The 23532-nt window shown below is 40.6% G+C and overlaps 1 protein-coding gene across 2 annotated transcripts in view; it reads right to left on the bottom strand.

Moving 5' to 3' along the window:
• Positions 1–3545: 3545 nt before the first annotated feature.
• Positions 3546–23532, bottom strand: part of LOC115766186 (kin of IRRE-like protein 1) — a 79066-nt gene continuing 59079 nt past the window's right edge. Inside the window, exons 9-15 of one of the 2 annotated variants that reach the window (XM_030710030.1) lie at positions 22495–22658; positions 18715–18873; positions 17600–17761; positions 16866–16979; positions 15408–15441; positions 13751–13982; positions 3546–3799 (exon numbers count right to left, since the gene is read on the bottom strand). In XM_030710030.1, the coding sequence (XP_030565890.1) occupies positions 3674–3799; positions 13751–13982; positions 15408–15441; positions 16866–16979; positions 17600–17761; positions 18715–18873; positions 22495–22658 (991 nt within the window). In that variant the 3' untranslated portion in view covers positions 3546–3673. Of the gene's footprint in view, positions 3800–13750; positions 13983–15407; positions 15442–16865; positions 16980–17587; positions 17762–18714; positions 18874–22494; positions 22659–23532 lie in introns of both variants that reach the window. The other variant, XM_030710029.1, reaches the window with a different exon arrangement.

Genomic DNA, 23532 nt, shown 5'->3' with positions numbered 1-23532 from the left:
AAATTATAATTATGATTATTATTAGTACACTTAGAACTAAAGCCAAATTCACTTCCTTTTTTTTGTGGGTATGCAAACGGAAAGAGTGAATAAAAACTAAATTAAAAATGTTATGTGCTGCTGCAGGTGAAAAGCTTAGTTTTTTTTTTTACGCTGTACACCCAAATGGCAGTTAAGAAACTTAAATTATATTTAAAAAGTTATCAAACGGTGGTCGCTAGCTTCACATAGACGAAATAAAAAATAAAATAAATTAATATAAATAATTTAGGGTGCACATTAGAATCGCTAAGAATGTTAAATTTCACGGGTAGTTCTGTTGTCTGAGAAGCTACAAATGCAGAGAACAAGACACAAACAAAAAACATACAACGAAAATGTGCGAGATTTCTTTGATGGTGCTTGGTAAGTGGCTTGCGGTGTGTTTTTATAGCCTATTGTTGCGGCTGTTGATGTTGTAGGCCGTGTAGTTTTTGTTTGTTTGCAGTCTGTGTGTATCATACTAATTGATTAACAAACTTAAATGGAACGTGAAATTATTAATTGCTCGGCTAATTAATTTATAATGAGTTTGGCCTGGCAGCTGTGCCATGCCATAAGCCATAAACCACAAGCCATCAGCTGGAAATGGTTTGGATGCAAGGCCAGATCGCGCATTAAGTATACGCAACGTGGTGCGACAAATGATCGTGACAAAAAAGTAAAAACGTTACGTGCTGTTGCGTATGTTTGTGAGTGTGTGTGTGTGTGGCAAGGCACAATAAATAAAACTGTACATGGTGCGCGCTAAGTGCTTGTAGATGTGTTAGCGTGTATATACATGTTTCTATAGGCAGTATGTTAGACTCTCTGGCGCTTGTGTGAGTTTGCTGCGTGTCGTTTTAAGTTTCGGTGTGGACTGTGGCAGTGGCTGTGGGTTGTGGGCTTGTGTGTGAGTGTACATATAAAAATTTGGTTTTTGTTTTGAGGAGCTCTTTTTGCGCTTCGCTGGTTATCACAGAACATTCAGTTAAAAATTACAATATGCATTGAATGATGCGTACACTATATGTATGACTAGGTCGTATATTAATTGTCGTATAGGTTAATAGGCAATATAAATATATATTGTATACAAGTACAAGTATAAATATTAGAAATAATGTAATTCGAAAAAAATCCAAAAACGTTCGTATTGTATATACTCCGGGGTTGCACCACATAACAAATCATGATCATATTATATCAGGTCGTCAAATTAGCTTGGCACGAGTACAAGTACAATAAGTAGTAGTATTATGTATATTATGTATTTATGCTTATAAACTGTAAATTGTTGTAAGTGTTAAATTTTATGCGCAAATCACGATCATCAGCAGAACGAGCGAACGAACGAACGAACGAGCGAAGGAACGGAGGAACTTGGGAATTTCAGCAATTTCCGGCGTTCTTTACTGTATGTGAGTATATATATATATATATATATATATATATATATATGTATATATATATATATATATATATATATATACATATATGTATATATATATATTTATATATATATTAATATATTTATTGATATATTAATTTATGTTTATGTTGATATAAATGACAATTCAATGTACATATCAAAGTAAAAATTCAATCAATTCAGTTCATTCTCTTATTATTACATCATCAAAGGTCATCAAAAGTAAGAAAAATAATCATATACATAAATATAGTCATTATTATTTAGATATATAGTTTATATATGTATATATTCTTTATATATATGTTTTGTGTGTATATATAGTTAGTTAAGGTCAATCCATCAATCCATATCAATTAAACAATTTACAGGTATGCGTATATATAAATAATTAGAGACAGAGAGAGAGGCAAGAGATAAGAGAGGAACAATACGGGTTCGGGCGTTCACCAAGTCCACGTAAAGCATAAATTAAAACGGAAATATTTTTAAATTAAATATTTAAAATGGTTTTTTGTTCCTATTTCTCGGAATCTTTTTAACTAAACCATTTTGATATTTTTAATGGATTTTGAAGATTTGGTGCCGCTTGAGATGGGAATTTTAGTTATTTGAAAATTCTCTCGCTATCGTTAATTAACTTATAATTGCCTGCAGCAGCTTCTATATGCACAATTCCCTACTGCCACATGTGTGAAATGAAATCTTATTTATTGGATTGGTTATGCTGGGTTGTTGGTGGGTTGCGTGGTTACACTATAATTATAAGGGGCAACGCAGAAATTATACAAAGTAATTACAGGTACGAATAAAGTAAATTCAATATGCAAGACAATTGCCAAGGTGTCGTCGTACAAATTTGTGTGTGTGCGTGTAGGTGTGTGTGTTGTATGTATTTGTGAGTGCTGTTTTGATGTATGAGTGCGAATGGGCTGAGGAATTCGAATTGGGGCATTTGCTGAGTGCGTCTGCATCTGCATATGAATCAGTTTGGCAAATGCATTTGTTGAGTTCCAACAATCTCAAATACGATTCATTTTGGCCTTTGGACTGTATTGTTGGTATGGAGTATTTTTCATTGTTTGTTTTAATTATTATTGGAATTATACTATATGAAAATATATTTATAATTTTCAATCAACTAACAGTCTGCGCATAGAGCTTTAAAAATGCAGAGTAAACGGAGCGAGCGAAGCTCTGGGCTTATGAATAAATCAGAACTGAAAAACTTTTATGTTCCATTCACACGCAAGAGAGTGAAAGGGAGTGAAAGAGAGAAAGTTATCCAAACGTTTGCACAAGGCATACACACACACACACATACAGCAGGAATACTCGAATGCAACGAGCAAAATCAATAATATTAATAATAACAATGCCCAATGCAATATTAATGAAAGTTCAACTGAAAAATATTAAGGCACACACAAATGAATAAATGTTAAAACACACTCACACACGCTTATGAATTTAAATAGCTTTTTTATTTTTTTTTTTATTATAATTTATCTTTTTTTTTTGTAGTTGTTATAAATTTGTTCATCATTTAAAAGGGTACGCAGTTTTTCTCTTCTTTTTCAATTCACCTTTGTTGCTATAAATTAGTAGTTGCTCTGCATTAACCATAATTATCATATAAATATTTGTTTAACTTATTTATTTATTATTTGTTTTTCTTTTCTCTCTTTTAATTCTCGGAACTGCTCAGCAAACAATTCATTATGGTTTTTCTACATAAAATATAAATTGTTACAAATTGCAACCAACACAAGGCTGAATGAAAATCATTAATAAACTCTAAATATATGAGTTGATTATCACGCTACAAGGTAATCAAAATACTAATCTTTTCTATGCAGTTAGGAGTTGATGTAGATATCGAAAAAAATATATATGAAAGCATTGCCTTTTGACTAACTGAGCTGAAAACTTGAATTGGCTAATGATGGAAAAACTTCTAATTGTAATTATGAACTTGCTCTAGAATTGGTGCTCTCTCTATGCAGTTTGCTGTTGGCTAATGCGTAATTCCAAATGGAAAAAACAAAAAAAATATATATATGTATGTATATATTATAGAAAATAAGTTTTATTAAAATCAACTTCGGTTGCTTAGGCATTTCAGTTGCAAATAAATAGGCATATTAATAATTTTATTTATACACTTAAGAATTAAAAATTAAATACAAGGTGCACACATTTACATTGCATTTCACTTGAGATTCAAACGTCATATTTATCATCAACATGATCATCACCAACATCATCATGATTGCACCCGCCGGGCTTCATTATTTCAATTTTAATTGGCTTCTGCAAGCACGCTGTTTCGTATATCTTTACTTTTAACTAAAAGGCATAAATGTAGCTTTAATCATTAAAATTAAAAACAATAATCAAGTATACGTTAAGGGGTAGCATATAAAAGAGGGGGTGACATAATTGGTAGGTATTTATACTTAGAATAATAAACACACATAAATCAAAACAAATAACCAAGCAGCGCGACATATTCATAAGAAATCAAATTGATGAATTATTTCGTTCCAGTCTTTAAAATTAATGCAAAAATTTCTTGTGTTTTAAACATTATCATACGCTCATAAGGGACAAAAAAAAAAACTACGTTTTATACGGAAATAGTACAAAAAAAACATGTAAAATGCGTGCCGGGAGGAACTTTTGTAATTTCATTATGCGTCTGACTGAATAGTTTTTTTTGTTTGTTTGTATTTTGTAATTGTTTATAGAGCTAATATTTATAAATATAAATTTTTTACTGTAGTCTTTCAATTCTTTGAGTTGAGTGAAAAAAGTATTTCACTTTAATAATTGAAAAATTAAAATAAATAAAAAAAGGTCCGTGAAAAGGAAATCAATTTTTATGACTGACAGCAAAATGAAATTATAATAATTGCGCTTTATATATTGTTTGTTGTTGTTGCTGTTGTTTGTTTTTATTATTGTTTGCAATGCGCTGCGTTTGTTTTGTTTGCGATCTCGTTTCGTGGTTTGAGTGGACTTTGGAGTGGTTCGCGCTTGGTTTGGGCTATTTATTGGCAGAGTTTTTTACATTTTGATTTAAGTGCTATCTGAATTCAGCTTTAATTGGTCGTAATTAAGAGTTAAAATTTTCACCACTGCCACATTTAATGCATTAATGCACATTTATCGAGTTGACAGGGCGTGAAATGGATATTTTTAATGCATCGCATATGGCATATAGTAGTATGTCAAATTTAAAATACAAAAAAAAAGCGGGCCAAAATGCTTTCTAACCAACTTGCAACAGAAATGAGCGAGCGGGTGGACTCAAAAGTGCGCTTAACAGTTTGCAAGTGCTTTTGTGAGTGTGTGGGTGAGTGGTGGATGGGGTCTGGGTGCCGAGTGATTGCGGGTCTGTCAGTGTGAGTGTGCATATGTGCTGGCCATAATATGTATAAAATACCTGCCGCGTGAACTTGGCCAAAATATAGTGAGATGCTGCGGCTGCCGTTGAACTTGTCGAGTTATCGCCCCAGGTTGGCATTGGGGGCACACAAAGTTAATATAATATGCAACATGCAACACACAACAACACACGACTTCAAGTAGAGTTGCCAAACTTGTGCATTGTTTTTAGCCGTATGCCGCCCCAGAACAATTAATTGGCTTAAGTTATTAGCATGGAAAACCAATGCAACTAAAGTGAGGGGCGCCTCCAGTGTGGGCCATGTATTATACGGCAAACGCTGATGCCGAGTGCCGAAAGTCGACTTAAGTTTGTGCATAGAATGTGGCAAGTTGGAGGTTGCATGCAACGACTTGCTTGCACCAAATAGTGTAATGATGCAATGAAATTGCTTTTGTTCATTTCATCCTTTAACAAATTGCACGCAATGTTAACTGGATGGTACGAGATGGCCAGAGAACAAAGAGCGGCAATAAAGTTTTCTATGTTGGCCAAAGTCTTTTGACTGCTGCGTTAAGGCGGGGCTGGGCGTAGCTGAATAGCCAGAACTTGAAGTTTTGATTTATGTACTGGCCAAGTTTTTTGGTGCGTGTCTGGCATTTATTTATGAGTCTTGATGCACAAACAAACAAAAATTGAAAGCAAAACAAATGTAAGTTATGCGCTTCAAGGATTAATTCATTCAATTCATTGACGGGGTTAATTGAATGCAGCAAAATCTGTTTCACTCGACACCCAATTGCATGAAGTTTGATGGCTCGTTAAATAAAATTATGAAATTCAAAGACACACACACAGGCAGGCACCCAGACAGACATGCCGAGCAGATAAATATAAAAGACAAAAAAAAAAGGAACGGAAAAGAATATTTATACTTATTATGTATGCATAGTACGCAAGTGATAATGCAAGGCACAGGACGACTTTAAACTTTATGATGATGTAAGGCAATAAAATGAGAATACATACATACATAGGCCTGCATGTATTTGCCTATAAAGAGCAACTAAATCTGACGCATGAAAACATAACAAACATACATGCCGCAACACTCGGTTACACGATAAACAAATAAAACTAACAGAGTTTGACAAATAAAAAGTCTATAAACAAGTTGAAGGTTGTTAATCAAACGACAAATATGTGTGTTGCATGTTGGATGTTGTATAAAATGATAGCTGTTAAGAACGCGCGAAGCACGCGCCCAAATCGCGTGCAAAACAGGCAACAAATATTTCGAACTGGAACTGGGTCGGGAATAAATATAGAATAAATAAAGGTAGTAGTACAAAAGTGGGGTGAGCGTGGGGATTTCCGTGATTGCTGTATCGGTTGCTTCTTAGACACAGTAAAAATGTAATGCAAAAAAGTAGCACAAGTGTCAAAGGAAAAGTCGGTGGAAAGAACGATATCAAACACAAACACAAAAAATAGAAACAGAGACAGAAAACGGAAAAGGCAATTTGTAGATCCCAGAACTGGAAAGTAACACAAGGTACATACGAATCGAGTTTTGAGAGTTATCAAAGAGAATGCACAAAATGCATGGAGCACATACATCGGTTACGATTTACTGATAATTATTATATATAGTATATATGCAGATATTATTGGTTACTTGCTTTGATTTGGATGTTTTACATATTGTTATCTTAATTTTTTGTTTGTTTTGTTTTTTTTTTTAGTTTTTAGAGTTTGAGGGGTACACATTCCGTTGGCAATTCGGTGTAATTGGTGTCTGAGATTATTACAAATGCATGTGTGTTGTGTGAGTGTGTGAGGAGTGTTTGTGTGTGTGTGTGTTTATTATCACAACCCATTGTAAATCTCATTGAATTAATGTTAATAAAGAACTAATAGAAAATGATCATAAACTAAATAAACATTATTAGCACACTTGAAATAATAGAGACGAATGCAGCAAGATGTCCTAAGTTAAAATAGTACTAAATATCATACGATTACTTAATTATACAATAATAAATGATAAATGGTGCAGCTGAGGCTGCGCTTTTTGGTTGCCTGTTGCTGTCGTTGTTGTTGTTATTGTTGCAAATACTTAAAACAAATGGTAAACACGAACACACGCTTAGGCATAGAAAATGGGAGGGAAAAACGTATATATATATATGTATGTATATATGGAATATAGCTTCTGTAGTTGATTTAATAATAGTATTCGATCATGAGTTTATATGATTAGTATTGTGTATTTGTCTCTGTCTTGACTCGTCGTTTTTATTTTTTTTAGCAGTCTTCTTCTTGACGTTTTGCCCAACCCAAAAACTGTTTAGTTCACCGTTCAAGTACAATAATTCAATTAGATAAACTGTTGCCTATTTAATCAAACGCATAATTAACTGCTATCAATTTAACAAGGAACTTTACGCGTTTACTTATTCAGTTTAGTTCCTGTTTATGTTGTTGTTTTTGTAGCTGTTCTTGTATTACAATTGAAAGGCTTATGCCACCCGCTGTTGCATGGCTGATACTGAACCAACTCTATTTGCCGCATCAAAGAAATTTTTATTTGACTTTCATTAATTTATTTGCTGGCTGTTGATGTGAGGACTGGCTGGATAGGAAGGGGTAGGGCCCGGTGGGTAAGGGTGGCAGCAACTGCCGATAAGTTGATGGCCAGCTATAAAGCATGCCATGAATTATTATTGTTGTCACAGTTGCAGCAATTGAAACGGCTGCAGCAGACACCGCAGCAACAGCATCCGCGTATCGAGCTTCCAGCCAGGATCAACATGGTCCAAACTGTGCCCGGGCATATGCATTATGCAGCAATTGCTGTTGTCAACCGGCCAGTGCTGTGCCACTGTGGCACACTGGCATCTTCTTTCGGGGCCAACGCGAAGCCAGCTGCCAGCCAGTAAATTAAGCGGAAAAGTGTGTTGGCTGTCCAACAATAACACAGGGGAAAAAAGGAGAAAAAAAGGAAAATGTGGCACAGAAATACAAACGCGGGGAATTGCGGAGGGCCGACGTTGCGGTGCGGGGCACTGGCTCGTCTGAAAGTGTTATTTGCTGCAGTTGGAAATAACTCAGCCGCAAATGAGATAAATTGCGCGCACACAGATAATTGCATGGGCGAGGTGGCAGTGCAGAGATGGCCAGGGAGAGACTGTGTGGGGGGAGGGTTAAAAATACGAGCACATGTCACATACGCAATAATTTTAATATGTAACTGCGGAAATTCAAATAGCAGCGAAACAGTTTTCAGCGCAACGTCAAAAAAATATTTATGCAACATTTTTTATTTGTGTTTTTTTTTAAGTTATGATTGAAAATATTGCGCATTCGCAGTGTATGATAGCGTGTATAAATGAGAAATTAATGAGTGTGTCGCTTTTGTCGCCTATCGTTCGTTGCATGTCAATTAGTTGTAGTTGTATTTACAGTTTCACTTAAAAGTTAAACACTTTGACGTCACATTAATAGTTGGTAAATATGTATATATTTATATGTATATATTATATTTTTTGATATATTTATATGTGTGTCCGCGACGCCAGCTGAGCCACAAGCATCCTTTTACGTAATTCGCTTTTGCCGCAATAAATAAATAAATTTAATATGTTGCTGACAAGCGCCTGTGCTTCTTCTCTTATTTTTTATTTGCTTTCAGCGTAATTACAGATTTTCATATTTTATGCGCTTTGTCATTGCATTTGCCGCTCATTGTTGTTGTTGCTGTTGTAAATTTAGTTGCTGTCTCTTAATGCAGCCGTTTTAATTTCCTTTCTGTCAACGTGGAAGCTCAAATTGTTGTTTTCGCCATTTTTTAATGTATTTTTTCCTTATTTATTAGTATATTTTTTATTTAAGTTTTCAATTAAACGTAATTGCTTTGCATTTGAAAATTGTATCATTTAGTAATTTATTTTTTATTTTTTGAGGCATGCTTCACAATTTACGTTTAGTATGGAAACTTAGATATCTAGATAAAGATCTCCACTGTACTACTCAGCAAAAATAATAATCAAACTAAATGATACTCATTTTCTTCTGTTATACGAACTTTTTGTCGGGATTAGTTAAGTACGACTACGTTAAGTACCTTTGAGTACTCCAAACAAATGCTGAAAGTATTTAAAGTTAGGTATTGCGCCCTTTGTAATCATTGCAGATCTTTGTTAGCTATTCAATAACTTTTAGTTTGAGATTATATTTTAGGCTAAACTAAAAAACTTAACAGCTTTAAGAACAATCCATATCCGCATATATATATATATATATATATCAAAAGTTGTAACGATTAGCTTGGAGTTTAGCTTGTCAAAATTCGATAATCGGTTTCTATAGAATAAATTTGGTATATATATATTGTAGTAGCAGTAAGTGTATGAGAATAAGGCTTATGATTTTTCTGATGATACAACTATAAATTTGATTCATGCATTTCTTTCAATGTCAAATACATTTTTCATATACGCTATTAACTTGGCTAATGAATGTAATCGGTAATTGAATGGTATTATTGTCAGTAGTTTACGATAATGTATACCTAGCTATACATACGGCTATATGCCATGAAGGTCATGTACTTTAGCATTTATCAACCGCAGTAAATAAACACTTACGATTCCTTAGCTTACGTTTACAGCACAGGATAGATATTTCAGTTAATCTTAGATTTCTATGTGCTAACAAGAGATATATCGGGTATTCTCATAAGGTATTCCAAGCATTAGCCCTGGGGACTCTGCATCAGATACACACATGTACACATTTAAGCTGGTCCATTGGGAAGCAGTATGAGGCGGGTTGGCGTGTGGGGTGCGGTAGCGGTGGCGTTAATCCAATCAGTTGCGTTAACAATTTGTAATTGTAATTTCGGCAAACGGAAATCCAGGGCATGGCATAAAATGTACCCACGGCACAGAGGACAAAAGGACAGACGGACGGACAAACGCCGGGTGAAATAATTCCCGATTCGCTGTCGACAGGTGAGCCACCCTGAGGGAACGGAGGACGAGGAGGATGAGCTGCTGCCCCCAATGGATCGATAGTAATTTAATCGTGCGCTAACACTCATATTCCAATATGAAGCTTTCGGTTGCGGACGCAGATGCGGATGCTGCTGGCGTTGCTGTGGCTGTTGTTGCTGGTGTCGTGGCATGTTGCTGATGCAGCGCAGAAGATCTGGCCAAATTTACTTGTGACAACATTGCGGTGGCAGATAATTTGCCATTGTAGGTGAGTACGCTGCCGCCGTTGGTGCTGCTGCCGCTGCCACTGGGCAGTCCCTGGCCGTAATAGTTTAGCGCCGAGATTAGCGGCGCCTTGCCTGCTGCGCCCTGATGGTGGCTGCGACGATGCGGCTGCAGTTGCTGTTTGGTCATGTAGTCCGCTGTGGTGGGCGTACTGGTGGTGGCATTGCGCAGCGCAATGAAGCTGTCAAAGTTGTCCGCTGTCGAGGATGCATTCGAAGCGCTCGAATTGCGACGAGGTGGCCCCAAATGGAGCTGCTGCTGCTGTTTAGAGCTGTGCGGCTGATGCGGCTGTGCGGTGGGTAAATGCAGCTTTTGCTGTTGCGACATGGATGAGTTCGAGGATGATGAGTTGGACAGCGACGACGAGTTGACAGAGTGTGCGGGCGGATGCTGCTGCTGATTTGCGTAATATTTGCGCAAATTCTCCAACATGTACCGATTATTTGCGCTCGTATTGGTGTTTGCATTTCCAGCTGACAGGCCAGCAGCAGCCGCAGGCGCCATTACTGCTGCTGTTGTGTCCGTTGCAATTTCTGGCTCCGGCTTTGTTGCATGCAACTGAAACTGCTGCTGTTTGCTGCTGGTAGCATATAGGACATCACTGGTTGGTCGCATCGAAGAAAGCTCGCTGATGCTAGTTGAGGACAATGTGATTGCAGCTGTTGCTGTTTTTGCAGCTGCTGCTGTCGTTGTAGCAGCACTCAGTGCGCAGCTGCGCTTGTAGTTGGTCAGCCCGCTGCCGTCTGCTTGGTCAAGCAGCGCATCGCTGCTGGGCATCAACTGAAGCGGAGTTGTTGCAGCTGTCGCAGCTGTCGGATAGCTGCGCGAGTAATGCGCCTCCATGAGGTCGGCGCGACGCTGCCTGGCTGCATACACGACCTCCGAGCCGCCGGCGCCGCCACCGCCAGTACTGCTACCGAAGCCATAGTATTCGCCGCGGGCGTAAAACTGTTCTAGCTCTTCATTTGGACGCAGCAGGCTGTTGCGCTCGATCCGCTTAAAATCGCTGCGGCTGCGGCTGCGTTCGAAGTGGGCCAAGTAGCTTTCACCACCGAGGGATGCCACCGGGGCCGAGGCCGTCTCCGCCTTGTGCCTGTCGTCAACTGCAATTGCCTGTCGCTGTAAATGCTGATTGAGCGATTGATAGAATGTGCTCTCGGCAAGATTCTCATTATACGATGTTGCCTGCTGCCGCTGTTGCTGCTGTCGGCGTTGGTACCAATCAGCATCCTCGCACTCGTTGACTTTGACGCGAATTCGAATGTCGCGCGCCATAAAATCCGGCTCGTTAGTGGCCAGTGCATCATCAACATCAGCATCAGCATCCTCTTCGTCGTCGTCGTCCTCGTCGTCGTAAAATAAACGTGCAGATTTGGCGCTTTCGGCCAGCAGCAGGTCCTCGCTCTCCTCTAGCGCCAAAGCATAGCTGGTCAGATTATCAAAGTAGTACTCACACATCTTGTCCGGATGCTCGTAGCGTAATTTAAGCACAGACTCCTGCTGCTGCTGCTGTCTCACATCCTGCACATCCTCCATTCTATTCTCGGCCTGCAGTGCTGTCTCCCTTTTCGCCGACGTTGGTCCGCTGAATACGGAGGCGTAGTCTGAGCTGCTCAGTGAGTCCGAGTGAAAGACTGCCTTGTTGTGTGCCGCTGCACGCGCCGAAATTGGCAGTGTTCCCAGGTTTTCATAGTTAGCCGTGGAACCACATCTGATGCTGCCGACTGTCTGGCTGTTGGCCTGCGACTGGCTACGTTTGTGGCGTCGCCGCGGCGTGCCCCCGCCCGTTTTGGTCTCTGCTTCTGTCTCCGTCTCTGTCTCTGTTATGCCCTGTGTGGTGGCCAGACCTCGGCGCTGGGCGCCACTGATGCGGCCCACAGAGTGAGCCGATTGCTTGCTGCTGCTCAGTTGCTGCTCGAAGTTCTGCTCCAGATAGTGTTCTAGGTAGTGGAGATTCTTGCTCAGATCTATCTCCGACTTGTAGCTCTTGTAGATGGTCGCTTGTTTGCCGGCGGCATGGGCGGCAGCGCAGCGCGACTCGTAGCTGGAGATGTGCGCCCGATCGCTGATGAAACGGAAGCTCTCATCCTTGGCGAGCGTGTGAAATCCACTAAATTCGCTGCCGCCGCCGCCGCCGCCGCCGCCACTACTGCTGGCGTCGCTGCTGCTTGCTTTGAAGTTGCGGCACTTGTCGCGTATCTTTTGTATGCCCAGCCTAGTCTTCGCCTGCAACCGCTCGAAGTAGTTGGACTTTGGTGTAGTGGAGACCAGTCGCGGCCTGTAAGCCGTGTGCTGTATATCGTAACCGCCGCTGCCAGCGGTGCGCATGCTCTGTATGCTCTGCGTGCGGTTCGGATAACGATAGCTAAGCTTGAGTTTGGGCAGCACCGACGATTCCTCCGTCTTGTGCAGCTTCCGCAGGGAAAGCTGTTTGAAGATAGCCTTCGCGCGCTTTGGCTTGCCCGTCGGACTCGACTCCTGATTGAAGTCTTGCCGCTCAAAGCGGCGCACGGGCACACCTTGTAGGTATTGATGACTGGCTGGAGTGGGAGTTGTTTGTCTATCAAAGAGCCGGCGCAGGCCCTTGCCGCTGCGCTGCGGTTGCGTTGGACGTATGGCGGCCGCGGGGCTTTTAACGCTGCGCAGACGAGGATTAACGCCCAGGGTGAGTATCTCATCATCGTGAAAGATGCTGAACGGATTCGTGATGACCGTGGAGCTGTCAGGCGTCAGGCTGCTTACGGATCTAGTCTTAATGCTACTCGTACCTCGCTTAGAACTACTTAAGGTTAAATGCTGCTTACTGTCTAATACAACTACAACTTTGGCTTCACTGTGTTGGTGTTGCTGTGGGTGAGGCAAGAGGTCTGCCTCGGATCTGTGGCGACGCAGCTGGCGACGCGCGCGTCTACGCATACGTCGCAGCTCCCTGAGGGAGTTACTCTGCTTGCGAAAGCGATAGAACGGATTGTTAATGCTCAGCTTCTGCAGCAACAGCTGAGTCTCCTCAGCGCTCAGCTGACCAGCTGTTGAGCTATGGTCTAACCTCACGATCTGACTATCTACTAGCTCCTCGCTGGTTACATTTAAGTTAAGTATCTTCCCGCTGGCCTGCGGCTTCAGCTCGCAGTCCATGTTGTTCTCAAGTTCCCCGCAAGTGGGCAACTGCTGCTGCTGCTGTTGCTGCTGCTGCTGTTTATTGCTGCAACTTTTGCTGCTGCTATTTCTGCTACTATTTTTGCTACTATTTAGCGTACTGGCTTGGCTTAGGCTATGTGAGCTGTTGCTGCGGCCGAGCGCCTCAGCCAACATGTTGCTGCTGTTACTGCTATTGCTGCTGTTGCCAACAGGCGTTGCTTTGGCTAACTCTATTGTATTATTGTTACTACTATTGGTCAGTGTTGCAATCGCAGTCGCTGTCGCAGTCGTTGTGGTATTTATATTATTGTTGTTGTTTGTGTTGGTGTTAGTGTTGGCATTACTATTATCATGTTCATGTTCATGTTCATGTTCATGTTGTTGTTGTTGTTGAGCTTGCTGTTGTTGATACTGAAGCTCGTTGCTTTCGTTATCAACTGCCTGCTAGACCCTAGTGGGCGGTTGTAATATCATTGCAGCCATGCGTACCTTCATTGCCTCCGGCGATCCATGTCCCGGATACTGTTGCTGTGGATGCTGCGAGGCTGCGTGCAACGCCGCTGCCGCCGCAGCGGCCGCCTGTTGTTGCTGCTGTTGCTGCTGCTGCTGTTGTTGCTGTTGTTGTTGCTGGTGATGATGGAAGCCGGCAGGCGTTGTGTAAATTGAATCACCTTGGGGGCCACTTGTGCTATCCGAGCGTGATTTCAAATCAGCCTTTTCGCTGCGGGCAAAAATCAAACAAGAGAAAACAAGAAATTGTTATCGACAATTTTTGCAATAAGGCCGGTTGACAATTGTTTAGGGCATGTAGGAAAAGCGACTAGATTCTTATAAGCTTGCATACGTTAATATAAACTCTGTTCGAGCTGTGTTTTCAAGGAAGATATCAATAGTTGACTCGATAAGACCTGTTTTTTATGCAATAAAGTTTGGTTTATTTTAAGGCTACCTTCATGAAGTATGACCATATATAGCCATGCCATGCGAAGATTGGTTAGATTTATAAGTATAAAAACTTTTGTTTTACAAGACTTCAATAAAGAGTATCATTAGAAATCGTTCGAAAAGTGAGTTCCAATTCGTAAGTCGTAATTATTTTAGACAGATAAGACAAGAGTATTTAGTCTTCTGCTAACCGGAAATTTCTTTTATTTTCTAATTTGCCGCAGTTTGATTGGCGAATTTCATGCCAATCGCATAACTAAACAGCTTTTTCATATGCCTGGCGGCAATTGTTGACTTGATGCGGAGGTAGGCGTGGGTTATTAAAACCCATCCTCGAAGGAGATTTCGTTTGACAATATCTTTCGTTTCGCCTTGATAGACACCAAAATATTCGAAATTAGGTTGTTAGCTTTGGGGGCTAGTTTTAGGCGGTTTTGTAATGCCGCTTGAAATGTGGCCATGGTTGCTGTGTTGCCAACTATACCTATAACGGAAATTCAAAATCCATTTCCGCTATATCAACACACATACACACACACACTGAAATGCGTTGCCATAATGGTGCGCCCCAAAAATTATGCTATGCGATTTCGCATTCTGGCTTGCATGTGTGTGTGAGCGCGCGTTGTCCGAGAGTGTGCTCCATAAATAAAATATGGTAATTTTTAAATGTGGCAACAAGACACAACGAGGGGCCGGCATAGCGGCGAGCCAAATAACCGCCACTGCCTCATAACTCATGTCAGGACAAAATGAGGGGCGCCAATGAGCGATTGGGCGTGTGTGTGTGAGTGTGTGCGTTTGCTCGACGTTGGGCGGCAAAATAGAGAAATATTCAAAAGTCGACTTTGCAATATTGAATATATGAAAAACGCTGGATATTTCATACACCGCACAAACACACCGCGCGCATTATTCATAGGTATAAGCGAGTGTGCGAACGTGGGTGTGTGTGTGTATGTGTATAAGTAGTTTGCCATGCGGAACGCATAAATTGGCACGCCAGCGCCACCTGTTGACTGTTCGATGCGTTGCGTTGCAAGCGCGATTCCATAAAAATGTATCATAACCGGCCATTTTGTATGTGTGTGCGTGCGTGTGTGTGAGTGTGTGTATGTGTGTGTGTGTGAGTGTGTGTATGTGTGTATGTGTGTGTGTGTGTGCGTGTGCGTGTGTGTATGTATGCTTCGCTTCAACTTACCTGTCCTTATCCGATGATTTATAGCCCGTGGAACCTGCAAAGGCGAGCAAAAATAATGTATATATGAGAACTCTTTCGCTTTAGATATATATATATGTGTACCATATATTATACATATGTACATTATAGAGTGAATTTTAAAATACATCCACTAAAAATTATAACTATCCGCGCATGTAGACAGATACGACAGGCAGACGTAGTTAGATAGATGGATGGCCGGACGCACGTATAGATACAGATACATTTTGTATCTGCAGCTACGTTTTCACAAACGAGCCGTAAACTTATTGATGGCCAAAAGGTGTAAAGTTGCCTAAAGGCAGCTAAAAGAGCGGAAAAATGTTGATGGATTTCGACTAGATGGAATTGCACACTTCTGTGTGTATGTGAATGTGTGTAGGGGATAGGGGTAGCTTGGGCAATTGGAGATCTGTCAAATGGCATCTGATAACTTGGCAATTGGCGTCAGCTGCTCAAGATGTTCACGTTTGCTGCCGCTGTGTGAAAATTGACATTTTGATTGACAACTGAGAAATTGCACGCGCAGGGCTACTCGGGATTTGGCTTTATTTACGACTCGAAGTTTACGGTTTACAGCTGTATTTTCAGCTAGGCAATCGGCCAGCGCAAATCCCTGAGCGTAAATTCATTTCAAGCCAGCCACAAAACTCTCTTTTTTGGCAAAGTTTTCCTTTTCTGTTTTTTTTTTCCTTTAATTTTTTCTTTTGCCAAATTGTTTTTCTTTTGCTGCTTTGTAAATTGTTTTTACAAATGTGCATTTTAATTGCGCGCTGAGCAAAAGTTTTGCGGCGAGATTTTGATTTCTAATTAGCCGCAGCAGTCCAGAGTCCAGTTAGCCCAAAAATCCAACGACTCTAAGCAGACGCATGCAAGTACAGAAATATTTTAAGGGTGGGCTCAACAAAAAATATGTTGTTCTTAACTAAAAGCTGTGCTTAGGACTTTAACCCTTTTGTCTTGTGACCAGCTGACCGCAGGCGTTGCCGGCGCAAAATGCGCTAATGAATATTTTATGAGATTTATTTGAGTTTCAAAGAAACCAAAAACAAAAAAAAATACAGGAAAAAAAAAATAAATAAAAGGCGCGGATTTTCTGTTTTTGTTTTTCTATCTCACTCTCTCCCTTTTGGCTTTTGCTGCAAGTATTTTTTTGTGTTTTTGCAATTAGTATGACAACAAAATGTGGCATGCGGTAAGCGTAAAGTTCAACGCCATCTGGTGGCATAATGAAGAAAATGCTTTAATTGTTGGGACGCGTATTCGCTTTGAGGGCCTTGTAATTAATATGCCGCCCGGTTTTCCCACAGTTGCAGCAGTTGCAATTGTTGTTGCTGTTGCCATTGTTGTTACTGCAGCGAATTGAGTTTTAATTTTTAATGAGCAGCTTCCTCGAGCTGGACACACAACAACAATCCACGTAATAATTCCACTTACCCTTGAAGCAACATTTTTTGCTTTTGACGGCGTAGATGCACAGGCAGATCAGGATCAAAATGGCGGCCATACAGCCGCCGGCCACTCCCAGCAGGTAGCTCATCTCCAAAGGTTCTGTGCGTTTCCAAAAGCGGTAATTGTGTCAATTATTCAGGTTTTTGTTGTTATTTTGGTTGTTGTTAAGGTTGATATTCGATGGCGTTGATTTTGCAGGCGTAAAAGGAATTTTAATTTGTATATTTATTTCGATTTTAATTAAAATAATTAATATGGTGTTCGCATGAAAAATATTTAATGAGTTCTGCTATTTGGCATGCATTGTGCAGAAATGAAATGTAATTAATAATTGTCAATGAGTATGTCACAGGGTCGCATACACCTGCAGATACCCATTCAAAATGGCTGAAAAACATCCCTGCAAACAATTGTTAGTATTTCTTTTAAATAATTCAGCAGAAAGATAGAATTGATAGAATCGATAGATTGGAATATATATGGAAATTAATTGGTTTTGCGCTGATCATTTTAGAAATGAAAGAATAAAGAAAAAATGGTATAAAAAAGAACTAAATAAGAATAGTAAATAAATCTCTGAATCTACAATCTCTTTCTTATCTTCCGCGGTAGAATAAATTGTTTGCAGGAAAACAGTTTCAGTGTGCTAGTGTGCATTTGCAAACTAAATTGTTAATGGTAGGAAAAATAAAGAAAACACTATGCACCTGCAAACGTACCCTCCACAATCAAATGAATGGCATGACGATCGGTGCCCCGCTCGTTCTCCACCACAAGATAGTAGGGCCGTGAGTCGTGTTCATCGGTGTGGTGTATGTGCAATGTAGAGAGATAGCAATCCTCGCGAGAATCCGTCAGCATATCGTCGGCACGAAAGCGATCTGAAGAAAAATGGAGAGGGGAAGCGAGAGAGTGATATCAGTTTTTCATGAAGTGCGTAGCTCAGCATTAGTGAAAAAATAATACAAAATATGAATAATTAAAGAACCGAGCCAACGTGTCGTATGCGCAACAAGAATCTGCCATGCCACGCAGCATGCGGTTAAGCATGCAATGCGATTCGCCTGATGCCTGTCAGTGGCAAGTACGCCGGATTACACGCATGGCCAGAGAAACGGACAGACGGACAGACGGGTTGCCGGACTGATGGATAGCCGGACGGACGGGCAGCCGGATGCGCATGCAGACAAGCTGAAAATGAAGAGTAATGCGCGAAATTTGTTGCCAGCTGAAGTTGGAGATGGCTGCAGCTGCAGCTGGCCCACAAAAGACGCTACGCAATGCAGTTTAAAGTGAAAAACGAGCAGCATATGGTTCTTGGTTGTGTCGTTGTCTGGTGGAGCCAGGATTACCGGCAACTGACAAGCGTGGGAAGTCTGCTCGAGCGCCGGCAATGGACGGGGCTACGCATAGTGCTGGGCCAAGCCCCACTGCCAATGCTAATACCACACTAGCCCAACATGATAGTGGCATTCGTCTGATTCTGGCGTCGAAGCTCCCGTCTCTGGACATGTAATTTGTCTTGATTTGTGCAGCGTGCGGCACGTTTGTTTCCCGCTCTCCTGGTATCCCCTGTTGAGCTTCACGGAGCACGCTCGACGTTTGTTCAATGTCAAATTTGCCGAAAATGTTTGTTAATGAGCACTCAACCGAGCAGCAGGGCAACCAACGCACATAGAAACAATATTCCCTCTAGCCCTTTTGGCTGTGCGTGATGTGCAATGCGTTTGATGCGTTAATTGAGTTTGAGCTTATTAAAAAAGGAAAACAACAATGCATCTAATTGCATTTTCATTAGCTGCCCAATGAGGCGCACTGCGCTAAGTATACGCACCTATGCCCGAACCTGCCTCCAGACGTAGCGAACCCCATTCCCAGGCAACGCGTTGCGGTCGCGGATCGGCGCAGACGACCATCGTGAGGCTGGCTGGTTCACCGCGCTTCACGGATACTGTGTGCATGGAGGGATGCAGACGAAGCACTTGCGGAGCACCTTAAAAAAATAGAAAAAAAGTAGAAGTTAGTAACGAGCAACCGCTGGAAAAAATTACTCATACATCAATTGTCTACAAAATATTATTTTTATACCCTGAACCCATTGAAAATGGGTAAAAAGGGTATATTGTATTTGTGCAAAATGCAAATGTATGTAACAGGCAGAAGGAAGCATCTCCGACCCTATAAAGTATATATATTCTTGATCAGCACCAATAGCCGAGTCGATCTAGCCATGTCCGTCTGTCTGTCTGTCCGTCTGTCCGTCTGTCCGTCCGTCCGTCTGTCCGTCTGTCCGTATCTATGAAAGCAAGGATTTTAGAACCTATAAGAGCTAGAGACTTGAAATTTTAGATATAGGTGCTCCTAGGGCCTGCGCAGATCGTTTGTTTCCGATAATCGATAAATTACTCCGTTTCCAAGCAATCGATAAAAATCGATATCGTTATCCTGTTTTTTGGGCAATTTTGGTAAATAATAAGAGCTAGAGTCACCAAACTTGACATATAGCTTCTAAAATAGAATATATATATATGCATTTGATGTTGGAAGAAGAGGGTTCAGGGTATGCCCTAGTCGGGAGCTGCCGACTAGAACCTCTTACTTGTTTTTTATTTGCTGGTTTGCCTGCTGAGTAGAGTCGTCAGCAAATAATACGGTTAGTTGCGAGTTCGAACCCTGCCAAGGGAACTTTTTTTTATTGAATTTATCTTTATACTTCAAAAGAGCGCGTTGCGCGAACTGCATTTTGGCGTTGGAATAAGAGGGTTCAGGGTATTCCCTAGTCGGGAGATCCCGACTAGAACCTCTTACTTTTTTTATTTAGAACTAATTTAATTTTTCTTCTATTTACAAGTTACCTTGTAGATACATTTATTTGGTCTTGTATGCTTGGTACTTTCCAACATGCCTTTGAGATATTAATTAGGTTTCGCAACTTTTATAATGAACAGCTGCAGCTGAAATACTTTGTGCAGATAGGAAAACAAATAATTGCCTAAGAATATTTAATTGCAATTGTTGTTGAAATTTAACCATTGTTGATGAGTTTGAATAGTTCCATAGTTTGTATAGTTCCATATATATTTGATCATTCAAATATTATAATTTATATAATTATTAATTTGATAAATTAATGTAACAATGCCTGAATAAGCGTTAGCCTGAATAATTTTAATAATTTTACATGTTCTCGGGTCCGAAAATTATTTCAGCTTATATTATGAGCGTATAATTAAACAAGAAACAAAGAAGATATTTAATGTTGGAAGTAGTCGAATGCGCAATACGCTGTTCGCAGCTATAGGGAAAGCTAAAACTTGATATCCTTGATCATTTGGTTGGCGACTCTTAGACCGCAACTTTAACACATTGCTTGGAAAGTATGGTGTTTTTGCGATTTGGTGGAGGGAAAATGGGCGTGGCATGAATTCTTCCGGCTCGATCTCAAAAGACGTTCAGCTACTAATTAATCAAGCAAACTTGGTCTCGAGCTCTGAAACTGGCCACGGACAAAAACCTCAAAACTTTAAATCGTAATTGGGGTCTCTAGATTGCACAACTTTGTAAGTGCGGACGAAAGGCGGCAAGTCTCTTTTTACTTTGTGAACAGGTGAACAGAGTATAAAAAGGTTTTACTTACTAAAAAGCTGTCAAGTTAATTAAAATAGGACTGAGAACACTTCCTAACCGTTGAGCATATTTTGTAAGCCAATTTAAGCGTATCTGTTGGGAACTGAATCTGACACGGTTAAACGCACTTTAAATGTCGTGTGCCGCTGAAAACGCGACCAAACATGTTGACAAACTTTGTTGTCTGTAGGGTATTTCAATGGCGTCTGCGCGCAGCTGCACATAATGAGCTGCATTTTTTTTTCTTTCAATTTATTTTATTTTTTTTTCTGTTGTTAGTTAACTAGTTCGTTAGTTACTTTACACATACACCACACACACAAACAAGTATATATATTTACATATATGTATAGATGGCGTGCATACAATTTTTTTTGCCAGTGCACATACACACATTCCCATAAAGGATATAGCACTTTTTCCCGACTGGCTCTGCTAAATTGCTCGTGTCCTTGGTTGGCCATAAATTATGTACGTGCTGTGGTATTCAGCACTAAATTTAAATATATATGCTATCTCTCTCGCTCGCGCCCGCTCTCTAACACTCTTTCTGTCTTTTTTTTCTCCCGCTTTTTCGACTCTTGCCCGCGGCTGTGTTGGCCATGGCAGTTGTTATATTCTGCCATTTTGGCCGCGCTTCTTCATTTTGTTGCCTGCATTTTTTTTGTATGTTTTCATTCGCTTTTTTTTTCTTGTGGTCATAAGTTCATTTTGATTTTGTGTTACATTTTGGTTTAGTCTGTTGCCGCCAGCGCCAGTTGCCGTTTGCTAAATTTGCTGTGTGGCGCCTGCAGCCGCCAAATTGGGCGGGTAGCGCAGCGACAACTTGCCGGGTGGGTGGTTAGGGGGTGGGAGGGGAATTGGCAAAATCGCAGGCGCTTAAAATGTTTTCGACGCGCTTTCCGGTTGCAGTTTTTAATGGAGTTTTGTGTTATTTTAAGTAAGCATTAGCTGCACGGGGAGCGACAGTGCGAGCGACTTAACTGTGTAACTAAAACACATAGAGAACGATGTAGTAATCGGAGTGCGGGGAAGGCGGTAAGAGAAGCAGGCCAAATAACTTAGCTCGCTCACATGGTGCACACGTTGAGTTGTTTCTTTAAACGTAGCTCTGCACTTGCTAGCGACCATGCGCCGTACCCTTTCATAGGGTATTCCAATTTTTTTTAAGAATTGCAGAGCAACGGCAATTAAATATATTTATATATATACCTTGTGTAATAATGCAGACATACATGGAAACAGCCATGCAAAAATATAAATACCCATGTTAATACAATACTTATAATCACAGCATAAAAATCTGAAGGGCTTGATCGAGTCCATGAGAATCGCATGGTGGGGCACGAATTACAGTGTTTTTTTTTATAATTTACAGCTTAGTGGACATTAAATATGTTCTGCGTTTGCTTTAATATATATTTACGTAATATATTCAAATAAAATTTTTAAATAGATTGCCGAAATTCCTTAATTTCATAGTTAATATCACACCATGACAAGCTGTTGGTCTTACGTGCATTCGCGTAGTAGGGTAATACAATTCTTCAATGTTGCAGAAAATTGGAAGAATTGTCAACCATGTGTGCGTTTGAGATCAACAGATTTACGCTTTTTTTAATGAGAAGATTTAAAAATTAGTTAGATGCCGATCGGACGAAAATACAAATTTCGTATTTCATATTTCCATATTTCTAAAGGGTATTTAATCTTCTGCATGCAAAAGGTAACATTTTTTTTTATTTTGTTAGTGATACTGGCTGCTGGTCATCAGCTTGGCCAACAGTTGCTCACGTCCTTTGGCATGTCGTAACTCAGTTTTCAGTAAATTTCCTATTTTTTGTACACCATTTTTTTTTCCTGTTGCTCTGGCGACAGTTGTGTCTGTAGTCATATTTTGCGGTGCTGTGGCATTTGCGGTTGCCCCGCAGCAACACATACATAAAAAAAATAACTATGTATACACGCATGTGTGGTCCGCACTTACCCACAACTTGCAGCGACACGGGATCGGATATGGCTACCCGCTCCTGCCCATTGATGTAGCTAGTGGCCCGGCACTCGTATTCGCCCTGGTACTCATAGGTGACATTATCGATGACCAGTCGCGGCTCATTGCCGCGCTCTACGTACTTTGAGCCATGCGAGATTCTGCAAGTAGAAATCAGAAAATCAATAATAGAAGTTCAGTGCTAAAGAGATGATCAATAGAGGTGAAATGAAGAAAAGACATGGCATACTTTGAAGCGTTTCGCCTTGCGCTTTTATTCATTTTATTTTTTTTTTGCTGTCAGCTTTTTGAACTATAACTACAGTGGGTAAAACGCAGCACCTATATTGCAAGTAAGGGTTAGAGTTGGGGCCATTTGCCATTGCTGCTGTTGCAAGTTTTGTGCAGCAATATTGAAAATTGCGTTTGTGAGCGAGATATTTTCGTTGCAAGCAAAAAATATTTGATACATTTTTTAATATGAGAAATGCCTTTTATGTTGGGAAATGCTTTCAGCTCAGCTCGGTACAGCCACACCCACACACACTCACACACACACACACACACACACAGCCACACCCACACCCATTTTGGCCAGAGTTTCGGATTGCGCCCAGACAAATTCCTTTGATATGCGCACATAGTTGTGCTCGATACAGAGTTTGCATAGACTCTGTCTCCAGCTTAAATCGTCAATTAAAGCGGCTTTTAAAGGGACGCGACGCAATTAAAAGCAATAAATTAGCAAGCCATTTAAATGTAAATCCTGCACCACAAATGAAGTCTCAAAAATTCGACAAAAAATCCAACCACAAAGCGCTTCCTACGTCTTTATTCAGCGGGGCTTTGTGTAGGTTTCGTCGAAATATTTTCACGTAAATCAAAGTGACATGCCTTTTCCTATGCTTCGCTTGGGCTTTTCCTTCTGCAAATATATTTGCAAGCCAAGTGGCGGCCGGTTGTGTGGCTTGCATTTGCATATGTCAGTGTGTGGTTCAGGTGGGTCAAAGCAAAGGACACCGTTAGCCAGCGGTA

The sequence above is a fragment of the Drosophila novamexicana genome, unplaced genomic scaffold, assembly GCF_003285875.2.
Source record: "Drosophila novamexicana strain 15010-1031.04,08,12 unplaced genomic scaffold, DnovRS2.1 tig00001062-arrow-arrow-pilon, whole genome shotgun sequence".
NCBI classification, from domain to species: domain Eukaryota; kingdom Metazoa; phylum Arthropoda; class Insecta; order Diptera; family Drosophilidae; genus Drosophila; species Drosophila novamexicana.
The sequence above is the reverse complement of the archived record's forward strand: the minus strand, read 5'-3'. Positions and strand labels throughout refer to the sequence as shown.